Source organism: Lissotriton helveticus, chromosome 4_1 (assembly GCF_964261635.1).
Source record: "Lissotriton helveticus chromosome 4_1, aLisHel1.1, whole genome shotgun sequence".
NCBI lineage: Eukaryota > Metazoa > Chordata > Amphibia > Caudata > Salamandridae > Lissotriton > Lissotriton helveticus.
This window is the reverse complement of record NC_136063.1, coordinates 2,030,481,732-2,030,499,290: the sequence shown is the minus strand read 5'-3', so window position 1 is coordinate 2,030,499,290 and position 17,559 is coordinate 2,030,481,732. Positions and strand designations below refer to the sequence as shown.

The window sequence follows — 17,559 nt, the reverse complement described above, 5'->3', positions numbered from 1 at the left end:
TGTGTGCTTTTTGTTATCCTTTAAAGTTATTTCCCCGCTGATCCCCTCCCCACAATATGTACTATTGATCTGTTGTATGATATCGTGCCTAGGTGTCCTCCTATGTGAACACATGTCCATGTATACTGTTTCCTTTTTGCCTTGTACTTTGTTTTTTTTTTCTTCGTTTAATAAAAAGTAAAAAAATAAATAAATAAATAAAAGAGTGTGTCCTGTGCTGTGTGTGGGATTGGTGACCAGCTGGGTAATGCCAAGGTTGCCTCAGCATTCTAGGAGGTTGGCAGAGTTTGTGTCTGTGGGGTAATCCAGGTAGAAGTTGAGGTTTCCTAGGAAGATGTAGTGCTTGGTCTGGATAGCTAGTGGGGGAATCACTGACATAATATAGAATGACAAAATATAGACTTACCAAAATATAGTCACCAAAATATAGAATGCCAAAATATCGAATTCCTATCTAAAAACAGGTAAGTACAAAAATATCGAATCCAAAATATAGTCTGTAAAAAATATAGTCAGTCAAAATATCAATTTTTTTAAATGTCTTAAAAGTAATTTAAAATTAAAGAAATAATAAATATAATTAACTAAAACATACTTAAAAATACTCAACCTTAAAATTAAGATATAATTAATTTAAGTTATTAATAAAAAATGTACAATATTTTACCATAGGATAGAAGGAGGGTAACATTTAATATTACCACTCCAGTGAGTGCAACAGTAGGGAAAGCGTTGGATAGCGTAGGGGTATAAATTACTATTCCCACTCCAGAGAGTGCAACAGTAGGGAAAGTGTTGGATAGCGTAGGGGTAAAAAATACTATTCCCACTCCAGTGAGTGCAACAGTAGGGAAAGCGTTGGTTAGCATAAGGGTAAAAATGACTATTCCCACTCCAGAGAGTGCAACAGTAGGGAAAGCGTTGGATAGCGGGAGGGTAAAAATTACTATTCCAACTCCAGAGCGTGCAACAGTAGGGAAAGCGTTGGATAGCGTTGGGGTAAAAATGACTATTCCCACTCCAGAGAGTGCAACAGTAGGGAAAGCGTTGGATATTGGAAGGGTAAAAATTACTATTTCCACTCCAGAGAGTACAACAGTAGGGAAAGCATTGGATAGCGTAGGGGTAAAAATTACTATTCCCACTCCAGAGAGTGCAACATTAGGGAAAGCGTTGGATAGCGTAGGGGTAAAAAATACTATTCCCACTCCAGAGAGTGCAACAGTAGGGAAAGCGTTGGATAGCGGGAGGGTGAAAATTATTATTCCCACTCCAGTGAGTTTAACAGTAGGGAAAGTAATGATTTAATATATTATTAAAAATAAATTAAATATCAATACCAATAAAACAGTAATTGAAATTAATAATCAATTTAATATTATGTAATAATTAATTAGAAATATAACTACATATTAGTTATTAAAAATTAATAACCTATTCATAATTATTTAACAACTAATAATTTTCAATAACAAAAACTAATTAATAATAAAAAATAATACCAATTAAAAATTAACAGTAAATTAATTATCAATACACAAAAAGTATTTTTAATATGTAATTAATTACAATTACATTGCTTCCCATCCTATTCCCCTATAAACCCACATCCCACTACAGAAAATACATTAATACAATTATCATAATTATCAAATATTTAATTAATACAAAATAATTACCAATTAATAAAAATTAATTGCCAATTAATAGAAATTAATTATCAATTAAAAACTAATTAACAATAAATTTAAAATCAATACCAATAAATGAAAAAAATTATTTACCTAATTACAATTAAATTACTTCCCACCCTATTCCCCTTTAAACCCACAACCCGCTACAGAAAATAAATTTAGAAAATTAACATAATTAACAATTAATCAATTAATACAAATTAATTAGCAATTAATAAACATTAATTACCAATTAAAAAATAACAATAAATTCAAAATGAATACCTATAAATAACTAAAAATATTTAATTAATTACAATTAAATTACTTCCCACCCTATTCCCCTATAAACCCACAACCCGCTACTGATCTTGAAAGAAAAATGTAATTAAAAATTATTAATAATTGCTAAAAATTAATATTTAATTTAATATAATTAAATTACTTCCCACCCTATTCCCCTATAATCCCACAACCCGCTACAGAATTAAATTACGCAAAAATTAAATAACATAAAATTCATTACTTAAAATACATTAAACATACATTACAAAAATTAATATACACTTTTCACACATATACTAACATACAAAACACTTAAAAAACTTGATATTATTACAAAATCGATATATTTAATGCCTATATTGTATACTTCGATATTTTGACTTCTATATTTTGAAAATCGATATTACTTACCTTAAATTCGATATTTTAACCACTATATTGTGTCCATTCAATATTTTGTCCATTCTATATTTTAACTTCGATATTATGTCCATTCTATATTTTGGAATCGATATTATGACTGTTTACCCTAGTGGGGCAATGAAGTTGGTGACAATGTCGCAGAAGCTGGTGCGTGGTCCTGGGTGTTTGTAGGTGAGGGTGACTGATGGTTGTTCTGTTGTTGGTATGGAGTTGGAAGCTGAGGTGTTTCATGATCAGTGTGGTATTATCTTCGGTGGTGGTGCAGCAGGTTGTATCTTTGTGGTTGGTGTTTGTTGGTTCGGTCCTGGTTTATCATCTTAAAGTCGTAGGTTATTGCGGTGATGATTTTGTGGGTGAAGGAGAGGTTGAGCCAGGTCTCTGTGGTAAGGATCACGCAGTGGACGAGGGTGATTATGGTATCTCAGACTTCAGTGGCATGTTTGTGGAGAGTTTGGGCATTGAGCAGGAGGCACTGGAGATGTTTCGTGGCGGGAGAGGTCAGCGAAGTGGGACTGGTGTGGGTTTCCATGAAGGTGGCAGGTCATGAATTGCAGGTGAAGAGACAGCAGCAGCAGGCAAACAGTCCTACCGTTGCTTGAGGAGATGTGATGCAGAATTCATTGTGGTGGTTTCTGGGGTTCAGGTCTTGAAGTCTTGCTGTGGAGTATCTGTAGATGTCCGGACTGCCAGGGTTCCTAGCGCTGGGCGTGATCCAAGCACGGACAGGTACAGATGGGCTTGCCTTTGGTGCTGTGTCCTCCTTTATGTATGTCCTGGGGGAGGCAGGGAGATGGGTGGTGAAAAATGGGTGGCATACAGCATGCAGGAAACAGCACAGAGTAAAAATTAACAAAATTAATAAGTAATTAAACAAAAGTAAAAATGGAACACAATAAGAATTAAAAAAACATAAAAAGAAACTCAGGCAATCAACCACGACGAGCTAAAATAATACATGAATAACTAAACAGAAACAAGGGGCTACTCTAGTAAGGCAGAAGCATACCAATCAAGCAGATTCACTGCATAAAGCAATGGGCGGGAAGAGAGCGAGGTGAGCGCACACGCTGCACACAGCGTCAGCACAGGGCAGAGACAAACCTGTTGATTGGAAGCATGGGGGAGCATGCACAGGACCGGAGTCTAAAAGCTCTTGCCAGTTCGGAAATATTTCAGAGGATATGAACTCTCTCCAGCTTTTTATAAATACAGGTCCCTTTTTAACGTTGCTCTTGTAGCTTACCAAGCCAGCCATGTTCTATCTGTCCAATGTATTGAGCTCCCTAAATGTTGGAAGCAGCACACCATCTACTTGATTTCAGGTGCACTGTGAAAATATGTCACAGAAACCAGCCAAATACCTTTTCCTGATCCAACATTTGTTTAGTGCAGTGGGGAATAAAAGGAGAAATGATAGTTGAAAGTTTTAAAGTGCCCAGGTAGGTAGGTAAGACAGCAAGTGTATTTAGACAATTGTCCATAAAACATTCTAAAACACAATTGACAAATAAAATCAGTGTAAACACCCAATCCTAATTACCCAACACACCCTACCCCTTACAGTTCTTCATTAAAACTCTGTTTAACAGACCGTAAAAATCTAGCAATTCCAACAGCCACATCTAAATGACGCATTTATGTTAACAGCTTCACAGCTTTCTGCCTATGGAGAACATCATGTTTAAAAAAACAGTGCTCTTAAAAATGTAATTAGATTTGAAAGATAAAAAAACTCGGTCCATTAATATATGCAGTATAGTTCATTTAACTTTCAGAGGGCAGGGGCAGAGATGACTATTATCCTGGACCCTAGGCAGGATAAATACATTGGTTGACATTCCACACTAGTCATCAGTTTTTCATTTTGCAAGCCTGGGTCTGGTGTCTGTGATAAATAAGGAAAAACAGTGTCCTGGCCCAGAGTGGGGATTGAGAGGCTGATGGATGGTTTCTTACTCAGATAAGATGTTTTATTCAATTCAGATACCAAGGCGACAGATTCAACATATGCTTGCCTGGGAAGGGGTACCAAGATGTAATTGTACCACTGTTTGAATAAAGGTTCCTAAGAGTAATTATTCAATTTTGTATAACCTTTGCCCACATTCTTTTACCACATTGAATCTCTTCCCAGCACAATCTGGAGACTTCAGTCACCTCACCATTCTCCAGGAATTAATTAAAATATCTTAGGGCCCGAATAAAGTGCCCAGTTTTCCCATTCGTTGCACAGGTGGGACCTGTACAAAATGACCAGTGCAAAAACCATGAGCACAAGTTACTGCCAGCCTATGCGCCGAGTGTGAAAACTGGGCCTAACTTACCATAGCATGGAATTTGATGCGGAATGTCCTTGTGAAATCAGTTCAAACCTTTTTATAGTGAATATAAATATGTTATGCTTTCTTCTTACTAATCTATTTTGTACTCGTATTTAAAAAGTATGTGTTGAGTGGAGCAGCACTCAGATGCCTTGACACATGTCCTGCTTAAAAAAAGTGAAAGAAAATAAGTGAATCAGTTTCATCGCTTTCATTTAAAATTATTTGTGCACGGTCACTTCTAATCTGTGCTTTAGCTATGCAATGCGTTTACTTTACATTAAAATGTTCTGCTTTAAATTTACATTAGATGAAACAGGCTACGAGTACAGTGGAAGTGAGGAAGAGGAAGACGAGCTGCATGAAGATGAAGGAGAACCAAGGTAAAGAGGGGGGGATTTCTGAAAACAGTCCAGCTATACCTGTTACCCAATATTCACTGCAAGACGGACCTACATTTTAACATCAATATAAACAGAATATGAATGAGATGCAATAAGAGTTCTATTTAGCTAGGGGGAATATAACACATACCATAGACAGACACACAACAACACCAGGCCGAACAGTCCTTTTAATCCACCAGGTATTTCCCTGGTAGGCTGGAGCTAATGGAGGCCAGTTTTGAAAGTCCAGGGCGGCTACCAGTGCCTCTGTCCCTTTCCCCAGTTCCCCGAGATTAACTATAGCAGGCTCTAGGCTTCAAGAGAGAGAGAAAGGGAGGGAGAAGATAGACAGAAAGCGATCAGAGAGGAAGAAGAGAGAGAGGAAAGAATATGCATGGATGAAAAAAACAGGATAGCATGAGGAGATGAAGGCTGGTTTGAGCATTTTTGCCATGGTTGCTTTTGTTTCCCAAGTCCGGCCATGACAACACCGCACACTAACACAAAAGTAATGATCACATAATAGTTTTGAAGTAAGACAGTTGCATCTTGGTAATGATGGAGCTGTCATGCAATGATTGACAGCTAGGAAGATGCAGAAACACCCTCCGGAGTATGGAACATTGTGATTGTCGTCTAGCTGTTCCCTCCCAGTGGATATTTCCGGCATGCCTCGCAACTCTGCATATGGGTTAGTTATCTACCAACTTTAGTTATGAGTTCCATCCATTGCTTTTGGCCTTTTAGTGTAAAGGACGTAATTGTGAAGATAAGAAAGTATAAAGAAACAAAACCACATGACTGCCAAGTGCCATGGGACGCTTTAAACTCGAGTCTTGAGTGAATCGGGCCAAAGAGTTAGCATGTACATTTGCTTGCCAGCTATGATACGTATCTTCTGATACACGGTTCTCTCTGCAATCCTGCCTAGTTATCTTGCTTGTCCTTTTTTAAAAAACCTATTTTGAGTTGTAAAAAAACGCATTTAAGTCGCAGGTTTCTACGTTCTGATACTTTGTCAGTGAGGCTGTGCCTAGCATGCATGTCAGCTCTGCACTGAACATCAGACTTCTTCTGGCGCCCAGACTCATCCCATGCTGGAGGAGTCTAGTGTGTACCAGGGGCCGGCCGTATTACTTATGCTGCTAATTTTTCTGGTTAGCGCTGGATGCACCTTTCATAAGGTGAGCCTAGCACCTACCAGAAAAATGTGCTGCATTATAGTAGTGCATTTAGGTGAAAAACAAAGAAGCTGATTTGAAGCTGCTCCGCATTTCACTGTGAAGGCAGCACTTTGAATGGGGATTAGAGATCTCTTTGCAGGTGGGTCAGTAGCTTCACTGAACCTGCAAGGGGATGTCTGGGGTGTCTAGAGGACCCCATTATCCCTCCAGAGGTTGTTCGACCTGGCTTTTTGGATATTTTATCCCCAGACTTTTTGCTTTTTGGCCTCTTGTTTTTGACCCTGTTTTTGTTAGTTTTAGGACTCTGGGGCACTTAGCCACTGCTAATCAGTGCTAAAGTGCACATGCACTCTGTGCAAATTGTTATTATGAATTGGTGTTTCCATGATTGGCTTGTTTAACTTACTACTAAGTCCCACGTATAGTTCAATGTGTGTCCCCAGGGCCTGTAAGTCAAATGCTGCTAGTGGGCCTGCAGCACTGCTTGTGCCACCCACACAAGCAGCCTAGCAAAAGGTTTGCAGACCTGCCACTGCAGTTTGGTACCGCCATGTCAACCTGGCAAGTGCACCCACTTGCAAGGCCCTAACCTTCCCTTTTCCTACATGGGAGTCATCCCTAAGGTAGGCCAAGGTACCCCTGTGGGCAGGGTGCATTGTATGTGAAAAGTAGGACATATACTGGTGGGTGTGACATGTCCTGATAGTGAAATATAATGCATTTTGTTTTTCACTATGGAAAGGCTATCTGTCCAATAGGATAGAATGGGAGTTTATTTATAACATCTTATAACTTTCCATTGGGACAAGACAGAAAGATGGAGTTTAGAATGCCTGAACTCAGAATTTAAAAATACATCTTTTTGGAAAGACGATTTTTATTTTGTGTGTTTGAAGATACCACTATTAGAAAGTAGGTATTTTCTTGCTTAGCCATCCTGTGTGCCTCTGCTGGTTGGTGAATTGACTGTCATGCTTTGGATTGACAGGGACTGGGGCAGTGTATTCACTGTGGACAGCCACTGGGGGGGGGGGGTTGAGGTGTGTCCTGCTTCTCCTGAACGAGTCAGGGTTGGGCTTAATAGACCTGGGCTGCAGTTAGGGTAGGGGGAGGAGATTTCCTTGCACCTGAATAGGCCTGATCTACCTTATACAATGCTGTCTCCACCTCCTGCCGGGAAGCTGGGCCAGAGAGGACAGAACTGATTTTGACTGAGCACAGAGCCTCTTTGCCACAACAGAGCAAAGAGAAATGCTGTATAAATATAGGGGACCAGAACCTTTGAATACTTCTGGACTCAAGAGGAACTCTGCCAAGGAGAAGAGCTGGGAAAGCTAAAGGAAAAGAACTGCCCCTTTGCTGAGTGCTGTTTGGGGTTGGCCTGCTGAGGCTGTTTCTGCCAAGGAGAGTATAAAGACTATGCTGTGTGCTGTGTATCCTGCTTGAATAATATCTCCAAGGTCTTGAAGTAGAGCTTGCCTCCTGTTCTGACGTCTCAGGGACACAACCATTTCACCCCCAGCTCACCTGAACTCCTTGCTGGGAGTTCTCACCTGCTAAGAGGTTGTTCCTGCTGTTGGGAGCTGGTAAAGAGACGCAACTGCTAGAAGCACCACGCATCTGCACCTGTTTCCAATGCATCGCCGAAGAAACCGACTCAGCGTCTGCCTGCGACTGAAGAAGTTGCTGCAAGCCGAATCCCGTGCACCGATCTCCAAAGTCCGAGATCACCTGACCGATTCCGACACAGGCCCTGCTGTGCAGCTGCAAGAACCAACACATCGGCGAACTGTGGCTGGATCGACCAAAGCAGCACCGTTGCTGCCGCCACATCGAGAACCGACGCATCCCCGATCCCCACGCATTGCACTGGAGTGCCAAATCTACAAGGACATTGAGGCCGCAGTGAGAAACCGACACATCACCTCCCCTGCGTGGCAGTAAGGAACCGACGCATCACCTCCCATGGAGTAAGGAACTGACTTATCCTCTTCCCTGCACATAAGGAACAAAAGCATCACCTCCCCAGATGCTATTGTGTATGATTGTGACGCATCCAATGTACTTTGTGTTGAAAGTTTTGTATCTATAGTTTGCTATGAACAGAACTGTTTTTACATTCTGAAGATTACATTTTGATTACTGATTTGTGGATTTTCTTGTTTTGGTCTTCTTTGGTTTAGATAAAGATTACATATTTTTCTAAACTGGTTTGGTGTCCATTTGTAGTGTTTTTATTGTATTGCTGTATGTGTTCACAAATGCTTTACACACTACCTCTCAGATAAGCCTGTCTGCTCATGCCAAGCTACCAAGGGGGTGAGTGGGGTTATTTTAGAGGTGTATCTCGTTACCCTGACTAAGATGTAGGGTCCCTACTTGGATAAAGTGCAAACCCTTGCCAACTAGAGACCCCCATTCCTAACAGGGGGCACACTGACAGTGAACCACTTTTTATGTGGCCCACTGGCAGTTGCCTCTGTGCCCACGTCTGTATTAAGGCGCAGGTGCAGAGCCAAAGCTATTCCCTCATTTGCATGGGGCCACACCCTTATGCAAATGAGGGAACGTCTTTTGATGATAGCTCTGACGCTTTATGTACACCAGCGCTACCGATATTACGGAAGGGGATGCACAAGCGTCTGCAGCCCTCTCTTCAATACCAAAGCCCCCCGAGGGTGCACAAACTGGGCGCAAACATAATACGACCCCTGACATATTCACCAGTCAGCTCAGCTGAATATAAATGACAGGCATGCTTGCATGCTCATGATCCAGCTATGTTGAGATAGTACAAAGCTCAGGAGTAGCATTCAAGTCTCTTGATTCATGAGCTATCATGCTGAGGACGCTGTCATGCGGCGAGCATCAGTTGGCAGGGCTAGGGTGTTGCTAATATCATGCATGCCCAAAAGATACCAGTGCTCTGGTTTCAGCTGCTCTGGGATTCACACACCCTGTTCCAAGGAGAGTCCTAGCCAAGTGATATATCTCCATTAGCTGATTTTCTATTATTTGCAGCTGCAGTTCCTATTTGGATTGCCACCCAGGGCGTCTCAGTTTTGTGTATACTCAATGCACATTTCTAAGGCCGGCTCTGTATAACTGTGTAGCATGCACAATGTATTGCTCTAGCCCTACTACTCTGTAGAGGCACTCTAGACAAGGCAAGTACTGTTCTGAACTAGCACCTATTCCTGGAAGGATGAGCTTGTGGAAGAAGGTGGGAAAGAGGAAAAAATGCCCTAATTGTATGTCAGATTATTGAGTACAGAAATATCAACATACTAAAATATTGTCACAATATTGATAACCAGAATATCATAAGGAGACGTTTATTTTGCTAAGGAAAATGTACTATTCTTAACTCCACATTTATGTACCCTGGACATATATCTGTATATATCGACAAGGTACATATTGATTTATTTATTTATCTTATTTGAAATGTTTTATATAGCACTGGCTAGACCCGGAGGTATCAGAGTGTTTTACATGAGGCTGAACATTGAATATTGTTTCAGAGCATATTTACAAGTTACATGAGTTACTGGAGCAAAGTTACATGCGTTAAAAACATTGATGTAAGGAAAAAAAGCTGGCAAGGGGAGAGAGATTCAGTGGGGAGGGGTTAGGAACATGGGAGGTAGACCAAGATTGAGAGAGGGAAAGAGGTGGGGGAGAGTGAAGGAAAACACAACCCGGAGACGAGGAGAAACAGTGTCCGACGTCCAGTGTGCTGTTATCCCAGTGGAAGAGGTATCATTCCCACACTTTTACTGTGTGTGGTTCCCTTAGTGCTTTGGACTCTCTCAGTGGGGTCTCTGAAACTCCAGGGCATGAATGTTGCATCCCTACCCAAAAAGGGGAGAAGGAGTGCTTTGGCAAAGGGCGCCATTCCCACACCTCCGCTGTGTGTGGCTCCCTCGACGCGGTGGACTCTGTCAGAGGGGTCTCTGAGACTCCTGTGTATAAATGCTAGATCCCTCCCCAACAAGGGGAGAAGGAGTGCTTTGGTAAAGGGCACACACAATTGTGGTAAAGTTAGGGGTAATGATGTATTGCGTGGTATAACAGTTTTAGATTCCGCCCATGGGGCGTCGTCATTGTCAGTCCAGGCAGGATGTCTCAGTAGTAGAACACCTTTGTGGCTACTTTTTGGTGGGGTAAGGGCTGCGGCATGAATCTGTCCTGCTAAGTGCGCAGCTCACTTTCTAACTAGTGGGGCTCTCGTGCAGAATGGAAGCAGCTAGAGCCTTGCTGGATGGCTGTTGTCCGCTCTGTGGCAAAGCTTCCAGGAACCAGATATGCAGGCACCATTATGATGTCAGGTAATTGCAAAAGCTTGAACCACTCAACAATGGTACAATTATGTGGGCTTCCCTTAATAGCAGCAGAGCAATGTTGAGGGGCGCTTCTGCACGGTGATGTTAGGTCAGCGTGAGGGGAGTAAATACTACTGCAACAGAAAGTAGACGCCATGTTAGGGTCATGCATATATGTGGAGTTAAATATACTAAGCCTATACTTACCTATACATACTGGCCTTCATCACACTCTTGTTGTAAATATTCTTGGCACACAGAATTTGCTTACCTATATATTTAAAACTCATGTTTCTAGTAGTAAACAAGTGCCTAGAAGGGCCTGTTTAAATATTCAAGTCCTATTCAGAAACTTTGCTCCCATGAGGAAGGGAGAAGGTAGTTGCTGTTTTACCCCATGACAGACTTGGCCACAGGTATGCCTCATAGGATATAGACTAGAGACATTAAATAACACATTTTTATACCAGGACTGCAGATCTGGCAACTATGCAGCCAAAATGATCAAGGAAAGAGGCAATAAATGTCAAAGGCATGGGAGATGATTTTCTTGCCAGCGATGTATTGCATCTACCACCCAGGAACTTCAACTTCAGTTGAGGACAGAAATTCATGACCAACCCAACATTGATGATCTTCTTATGAAGAAGACAAGTATGTCTATAGAGCCCAACTCAAGGTAATGTGCCCAGCATAACTCAGTGTAGAGCCAATGACACCCCATATGAAATTCTGGCTGCAGTTTTCTCAGAAAGATAGTCAGATACTGGTGATGTAAGCAAGTCCCTGAAAACATACAAACCCTTCATCTAGTTCCCCCACATATAAGCAAAGGAATCTACTGTGGAGGTTCGGTGAAGCTGCTAACCTCTGAGCAATGAGCAGTGGATGAGTACGTCATGTACTTGATCCTTGGCGCGTTTACACTGGTCTCCCATTGGAGAGTCGAACATATTACACCTGCCCTCAATTTCACTTTCCCTGTCTACTTGTTCTATGCAGTAAATAGTCACTACCTACAGAAGGCAAGACCATGAAGAGGTTGATTACCATGTAACGGAGATGCTGTCCCTCCTTTCTGGACAGAATGCCATGATCATAATGCTCAATGAACAGCTGGGGATTAGCAAGATCCTCAGAGAAGAAGAAGTTGAAAAAGACAGACAAGCGTGCAGGAGATGGAGACTGGCTCTGTTGAAGCAGGAAAGCCGTCATAGCAACGCAAAGCAACTGTTGAATGATGCAATAAAGGATGAATGGTTCACCAACCACAGACTGAGGCTGAAATAGAAGTTCTTAGAGGTTTGAGAAAAGAATAAATTCAAGGAGGCAAAACCCAGTCCCAAACTTCTCTTAGTGTCATTAGTGAGAGAAAATATGCGCCCCAAGCGATTGATAGGAAAGTCAGTGGAATGGCCACGGGTAAACTCAGTTTTGTTATCACTAACAATGACAATTCCGCGTGATCCCTGTGAGCTTTTAGGGAACACACTGCTAGCTACACTTTCTATTGATTTCCAAAACACACTACGCAACATATTTACAGACTGCAAGCAGCTGCTTTACTTTTAACCCCTTCGCTGCTAGGCCTTTTCCCCCTCCTGTGCTAAGGCTTTTTTTGGTGTTTTGGGGTAGTGCGCGCTTAGGCCCTTGTAACTTTTTGACCACATAAGGGATCCGCGCCAAATTTGCGTCCTTTTCTTCCAACATCATGGGGATTCTAAAGGCGCCCAGGGTTTGTGGATTCCCTTGGAGGGGTCCCAGAAATTAACCAAAATATAGTGTTTTTTTGTTTTTTTCAGAAAAATGGGAAAAACGGGCTGCAAATGAAAGCCTCTGGCTTTTTCCCTGAAAATGGTATCAAAAAAGGGTTTGTGGGGCTGAATTCTCCATTTTCTCAGCTTTTAGGGAATGACAGTGTTTTGTCAGAGAACCGAAATTTTTCACTCAGTTTTGGCATTTTTCTGGGACATAGCCTATTTTTGCTATTTTTAGAGCTTTCCACCTCCTTCCAGTTAATGGTAGAAATGAGTTTCAAAGCAATAATGGATCCTGGAAAGCTTTACATTTTCGAAAAGTAGACAAAATTCTGAATTCAGAAAGGGGTCATTTGTCTAAATCCATGAAGGTTTCGTTATAGAAACTAACAGTTAGATATTGGAATATTTGAAAATTTGTTGAAAACAACAGCCTTTTGTCTCAACGTTTTCAACTATAACTTTCTCTAATTTTGACAACTCTTGGAAAGCAATATACCGTTACATCCGTTAGACCTTCCTGGTTGTGGGGATATATGGGACTTGTAGTTTCACCAAGAACCCGACGAACCCAGATCCAAAAACTGAGCAGCAACTTGCAATGGTATTTTTTCATTTACTGGGTATAGTGCACTTTGTCTTGGAAAATGTACACATGGAATAATCTGTATGAAAGACACCTATGTATGTATGAATTGGGTACAAATTATAGAGTTCAGAAACAGTATATAATTGCACATTTTCAAAGTTGGGAATACTCATAATAGCATGAGAATTATTGGTCATTTTTCATAAAGTTTTTTTTTCTACACAATATCTTTCATTCAAAGGGAGAAATGCAAGAAAGCTCAATTGGTAATAACAGTTGATTTACAAATCTGAATTACCCCAAGTGTCCCGATAAAAACGGTACCTCACTTGTGTGGGTCGGCCTTGTGCCTGCGACAGGAAACGGCGCAAAATGCAACGTGGTCACACCTAAATTTTGCAGTTACAAATTGACCCTTTTTTGGCAAAGTGCCTACCTGTAGTTTTTGCACCCTAGTTCTTCCGGCACCTAGGGAAACCTAGCAAACCTATACATTTTTGAAAAGTAGACACCCAGGGGAATTCAGGATGGGATGACTCGACTGCCTACCACCAGGTTTTGTTACCCAGAATCCCTTGCAAAACTCAGATTTTGACAAAAAAAACACATTTTCCTCACATTTCTGTGGTGGAAAGTTCTGGAATCTGCGTGGATCAACAAATTTCCACCCACCCAGCGTGCCCCCAGGTCTCCCAAAAAAAATGGTACCTCACTTGTGTGGGTCGGCCTTGTGCCTACGACGGGAAACGGCACAAAATGCAACGTGGTCGCTCCTCAATTTCCCAGTGAAATCTTAAGCTCTTTGGACAAAGAGACTACCTTTTGTTTTTGAGCCGTAGCTCAACCAGCACCTAGGAAAACCTAGCAAACCTATACATTTTTGAAAACTAGACACCCAGGGTAATTCAGGATGGGGTGACTTGTCTGCCTACCCCCAGGTTTTGTTACCCAGAATCCCTTGCAAACATAAATATTTGACCAAAAAAACACATTTTCCTCACATTTCTGTGGTGGAAAGTTCTGGAATCTGCGTGGATCAACAAATTTCCACCCACCCAGCGTGCCCCCAGGTCTCCCGAAAAAAATGGTACCTCACTTGCGTGGGTAGGCATAGTGGCTGCGACATGAAACAGCGCAAAACGCAGCATGGTCGCACCTCAATTTCCCAGTGAAATTTAGCACGATTCGGACAAAAAGACTACCTTTTGTTTTTGCGCCGTAGCTCTGCCAGCACCTAGGGAAACCTAGCAACCCTATACATTTTAGAAAACTAGACACCCAGGGCAATTCAGGATGGGGTGACTCGTCTGCCTACCCCCAGGTTTTGTTACCCAGAATCCCTTTCAAACATAAACATTTGACCAAAAAAACACATTTTCCTCACATTTCTGTGGTGGAAAGTTCTGGAATCTGCGTGGATCAACAAATTTCCACCCACCCAGCGTGCCCCCAGGTCTCCCGAAAAAAATGGTACCTCACTTGCGTGGGTAGGCATAGTGGCTGCGACATGAAACAGCGCAAAACGCAGCATGGTCGCACCTCAATTTCCCAGTGAAATTTAGCACGATTCGGACAAAAAGACTACCTTTTCTTTTTGCGCCGTAGCTCTGCCAGCACCTATGGAAACCTAGCAACCCTATACATTTTAGAAAACTAGACGCCCAGGGCAATTCAGGATGGGGTGACTCGTCTGCCTACCCCCAGGTTTTGTTACCCAGAATCCCTTTCAAACATAAAAATTTGACCAAAAAAACACATTTTCCTCACATTTCTGTGGTGGAAAGTTCTGGAATCTGCGTGGATCATCAAATTTCCACCCACCCAGCGTGCCCCCAGGTCTCCCGAAAAAAATGGTACCTCACTTGCGTGGGTAGGCATAGTGGCTGCGACATGAAACCGCGCAAAACGCAGCATGGTCGCACCTCAATTTCCCAGTGAAATTTAGCACGATTCGGACAAAAAGACTACCTTTTGTTTTTGCGCCGTAGCTCTGCCAGCACCAAGGGAAACCTAGCAACCCTATACATTTTTGAAAACTAGTCAACCAGGGCAATTCAGGATGGGGTGACTCGTCTGCCTACCCCCAGGTTTTGTTACCCAGAATCCCTTTCAAACAAAAAATGTGACCAAAAAAAAATTTTTTTTCCTCACATTTCTGTGGTGGAAAGTTCTGGAATCTGCGTGGATCAACAAATTTCCACCCACCCAGCGTGACCCCAGGTCTCCCGAAAAAAATTGTACCTCACTTGCGTGGGTAGGCATAGTGGCTGCGACATGAAACAGCGCAAAACGCAGCATGGTCGCACCTCAATTTCCCAGTGAAATTTTGCACGATTCGGACAAAAAGACTACCTTTTGTTTTTGCGCCGTAGCTCTGCCAGCACCTAGGGAAACCTAGCAAACCTATACATTTCTGAAAACTAGACGCCCAGGGCAATTCAGGATGGGGTGACTCGTCTGCCTACCCCCAGGTTTTGTTACCCAGAATCCCTTTCAAAGAAAAAATTTGACCAAAAAAACACATTTTCCTCACATTTCTGTGGTGGAAAGTTCTGGAATCTGCGTGGATCAACAAATTTCCATCCACCCAGCGTGCCCCCAGGTCTCCCGAAATAAATGGTACCTCACTTGCGTGGGTAGGCATAGTGGCTGCGACATGAAACCGCGCAAAACGCAGCATGGTCGCACCTCAATTTCCCAGTGAAATTTAGCACGATTCGGACAAAAAGACTACCTTTTGTTTTTACGCCGTAGCTCTGCCAGCACCTAGGGAAAACTAGCAAACCTATACATTTCTGAAAACTAGACACCCAGGGCAATTCAGGATGGGGTGACTCGTCTGCCTACCCCCAGGTTTTGTTACCCAGAATCCCTTACAAACATAAAGATTTGACCAAAAAAACACATTTTCCTCACATTTCTGTGGTGGAAAGTTCTGGAATCTGCGTGGATCAACAAATTTCCACCCACCCAGCGTGCCCCCAGGTCTCCCGAAAAAAATGGTACCTCACTTGCGTGGGTAGGCATAGTGGCTGCGACATGAAACCGCGCAAAACGCAGCATGGTCGCACCTCAATTTCCCAGTGAAATTTAGCACGATTCGGACAAAAAGACTACCTTTTGTTTTTACGCCGTAGCTCTGCCAGCACCTAGGGAAAACTAGCAAACCTATACATTTCTGAAAACTAGACACCCAGGGCAATTCAGGATGGGGTGACTCGTCTGCCTACCCCCAGGTTTTGTTACCCAGAATCCCTTACAAACATAAAACTTTGACCAAAAAAACACATTTTCCTCACATTTCTGTGGTGGAAAGTTCTGGAATCTGCGTGGATCAACAAATTTCCACCCACCCAGCGTGCCCCCAGGTCTCCCGAAAAAAATTGTACCTCACTTGCGTGGGTAGGCATAGTGGCTGCGACATGAAACAGCGCAAAACGCAGCATGGTCGCACCTCAATTTCCCAGTGAAATTTTGCACGATTCGGACAAAAAGACTACCTTTTGTTTTTGCGCCGTAGCTCTGCCAGCACCTAAGGAAACCTAGCAAACCTATACATTTTTGAAAACTAGACACCCAGGGGAATTCAGGATGGGGTGACTCGTCTGCCTACCCCCAGGTTTTGTTACCCAGAATCCCTTGAAAACATAAATATTTGACCAAAAAAACACATTTTCCTCACATTTCTGTGGTGGAAAGTTCTGGAATCTGCGTGGATCAACAAATTTCCACTCACCCAGCGTGCCCCCAGGTCTCCCGAAAAAAATGGTACCTCACTTGCGTGGGTAGGCATAGTGGCTGCGACATAAAACAGCGCAAAACGCAGCATGGTCGCACCTCAATTTCCCAGTGAAATTTAGCACGATTCGGACAAAAAGACTACCTTTTGTTTTTGCGCCGTAGCTCTGCCAGCACCTAGGGAAACCTAGCAAACCTATACATTTTTGAAAACTAGACACCCAGGGGAATTCAGGATGGGGTGACTCGTCTGCCTACCCCCAGGTTTTGTTACCCAGAATCCCTTGAAAACATAAAAATGTGACCAAAAAAACACATTTTCCTCACATTTCTGTGGTGGAAAGTTCTGGAATCTGCGTGGATCAACAAATTTCCACTCACCCAGCGTACCCCTAGGTCTCCCGAAAAAAACGGTACCTCACTTGCGTGGGTAGACATAGTGGCTGCAACAGGAAACGGTTCAAATCGTACGGTGGTGAATTTACATTACCTTATTGCAAAACTACCTTGATTTTGGGGGGGGGATCTGAATTTGTGGCCCGGGGCTCGGTGGTATTCTTTGCAAAGTAGCAAACCCAAACAGTTCTGAAAACTAGACACCCGGGGGAGTCCAGGGAGGTATGGCATGCATGGGTCCCCCAATGTTTTCCTACCCAGAACTCTCTGCAAACCTTAAAATTAGGTAAAAATTGCACTTTTCCAAACTTTTTGGCGTGGGATCGCCGTGCCGGCAAAAAAGTCGTACCACCCTGCGTTCCCCTTGTTCTCCCGAGTAAAAGGATACCTCACTTGTGTGGGTGCCCCAAAGCAGAACACCCCAAAAATGAATTTTGAAAAAGGTAGTTTTTACTCATATTTACGTTTTACAAATTAAGCAC

General features: G+C 42.4%; 1 protein-coding gene across 2 annotated transcripts in view; it reads left to right on the top strand.

Moving 5' to 3' along the window:
* Nucleotides 1-17,559, top strand: part of NRK (Nik related kinase) — a 1,020,485-nt gene that overhangs the window by 526,965 nt on the left and 475,961 nt on the right. For both annotated transcript variants that reach the window (XM_078688671.1, XM_078688672.1), the window contains exon 11: nucleotides 5,013-5,085. In XM_078688671.1, the coding sequence (XP_078544797.1) occupies nucleotides 5,013-5,085 (73 nt within the window). The remainder of the gene's footprint in view (nucleotides 1-5,012; nucleotides 5,086-17,559) is intronic.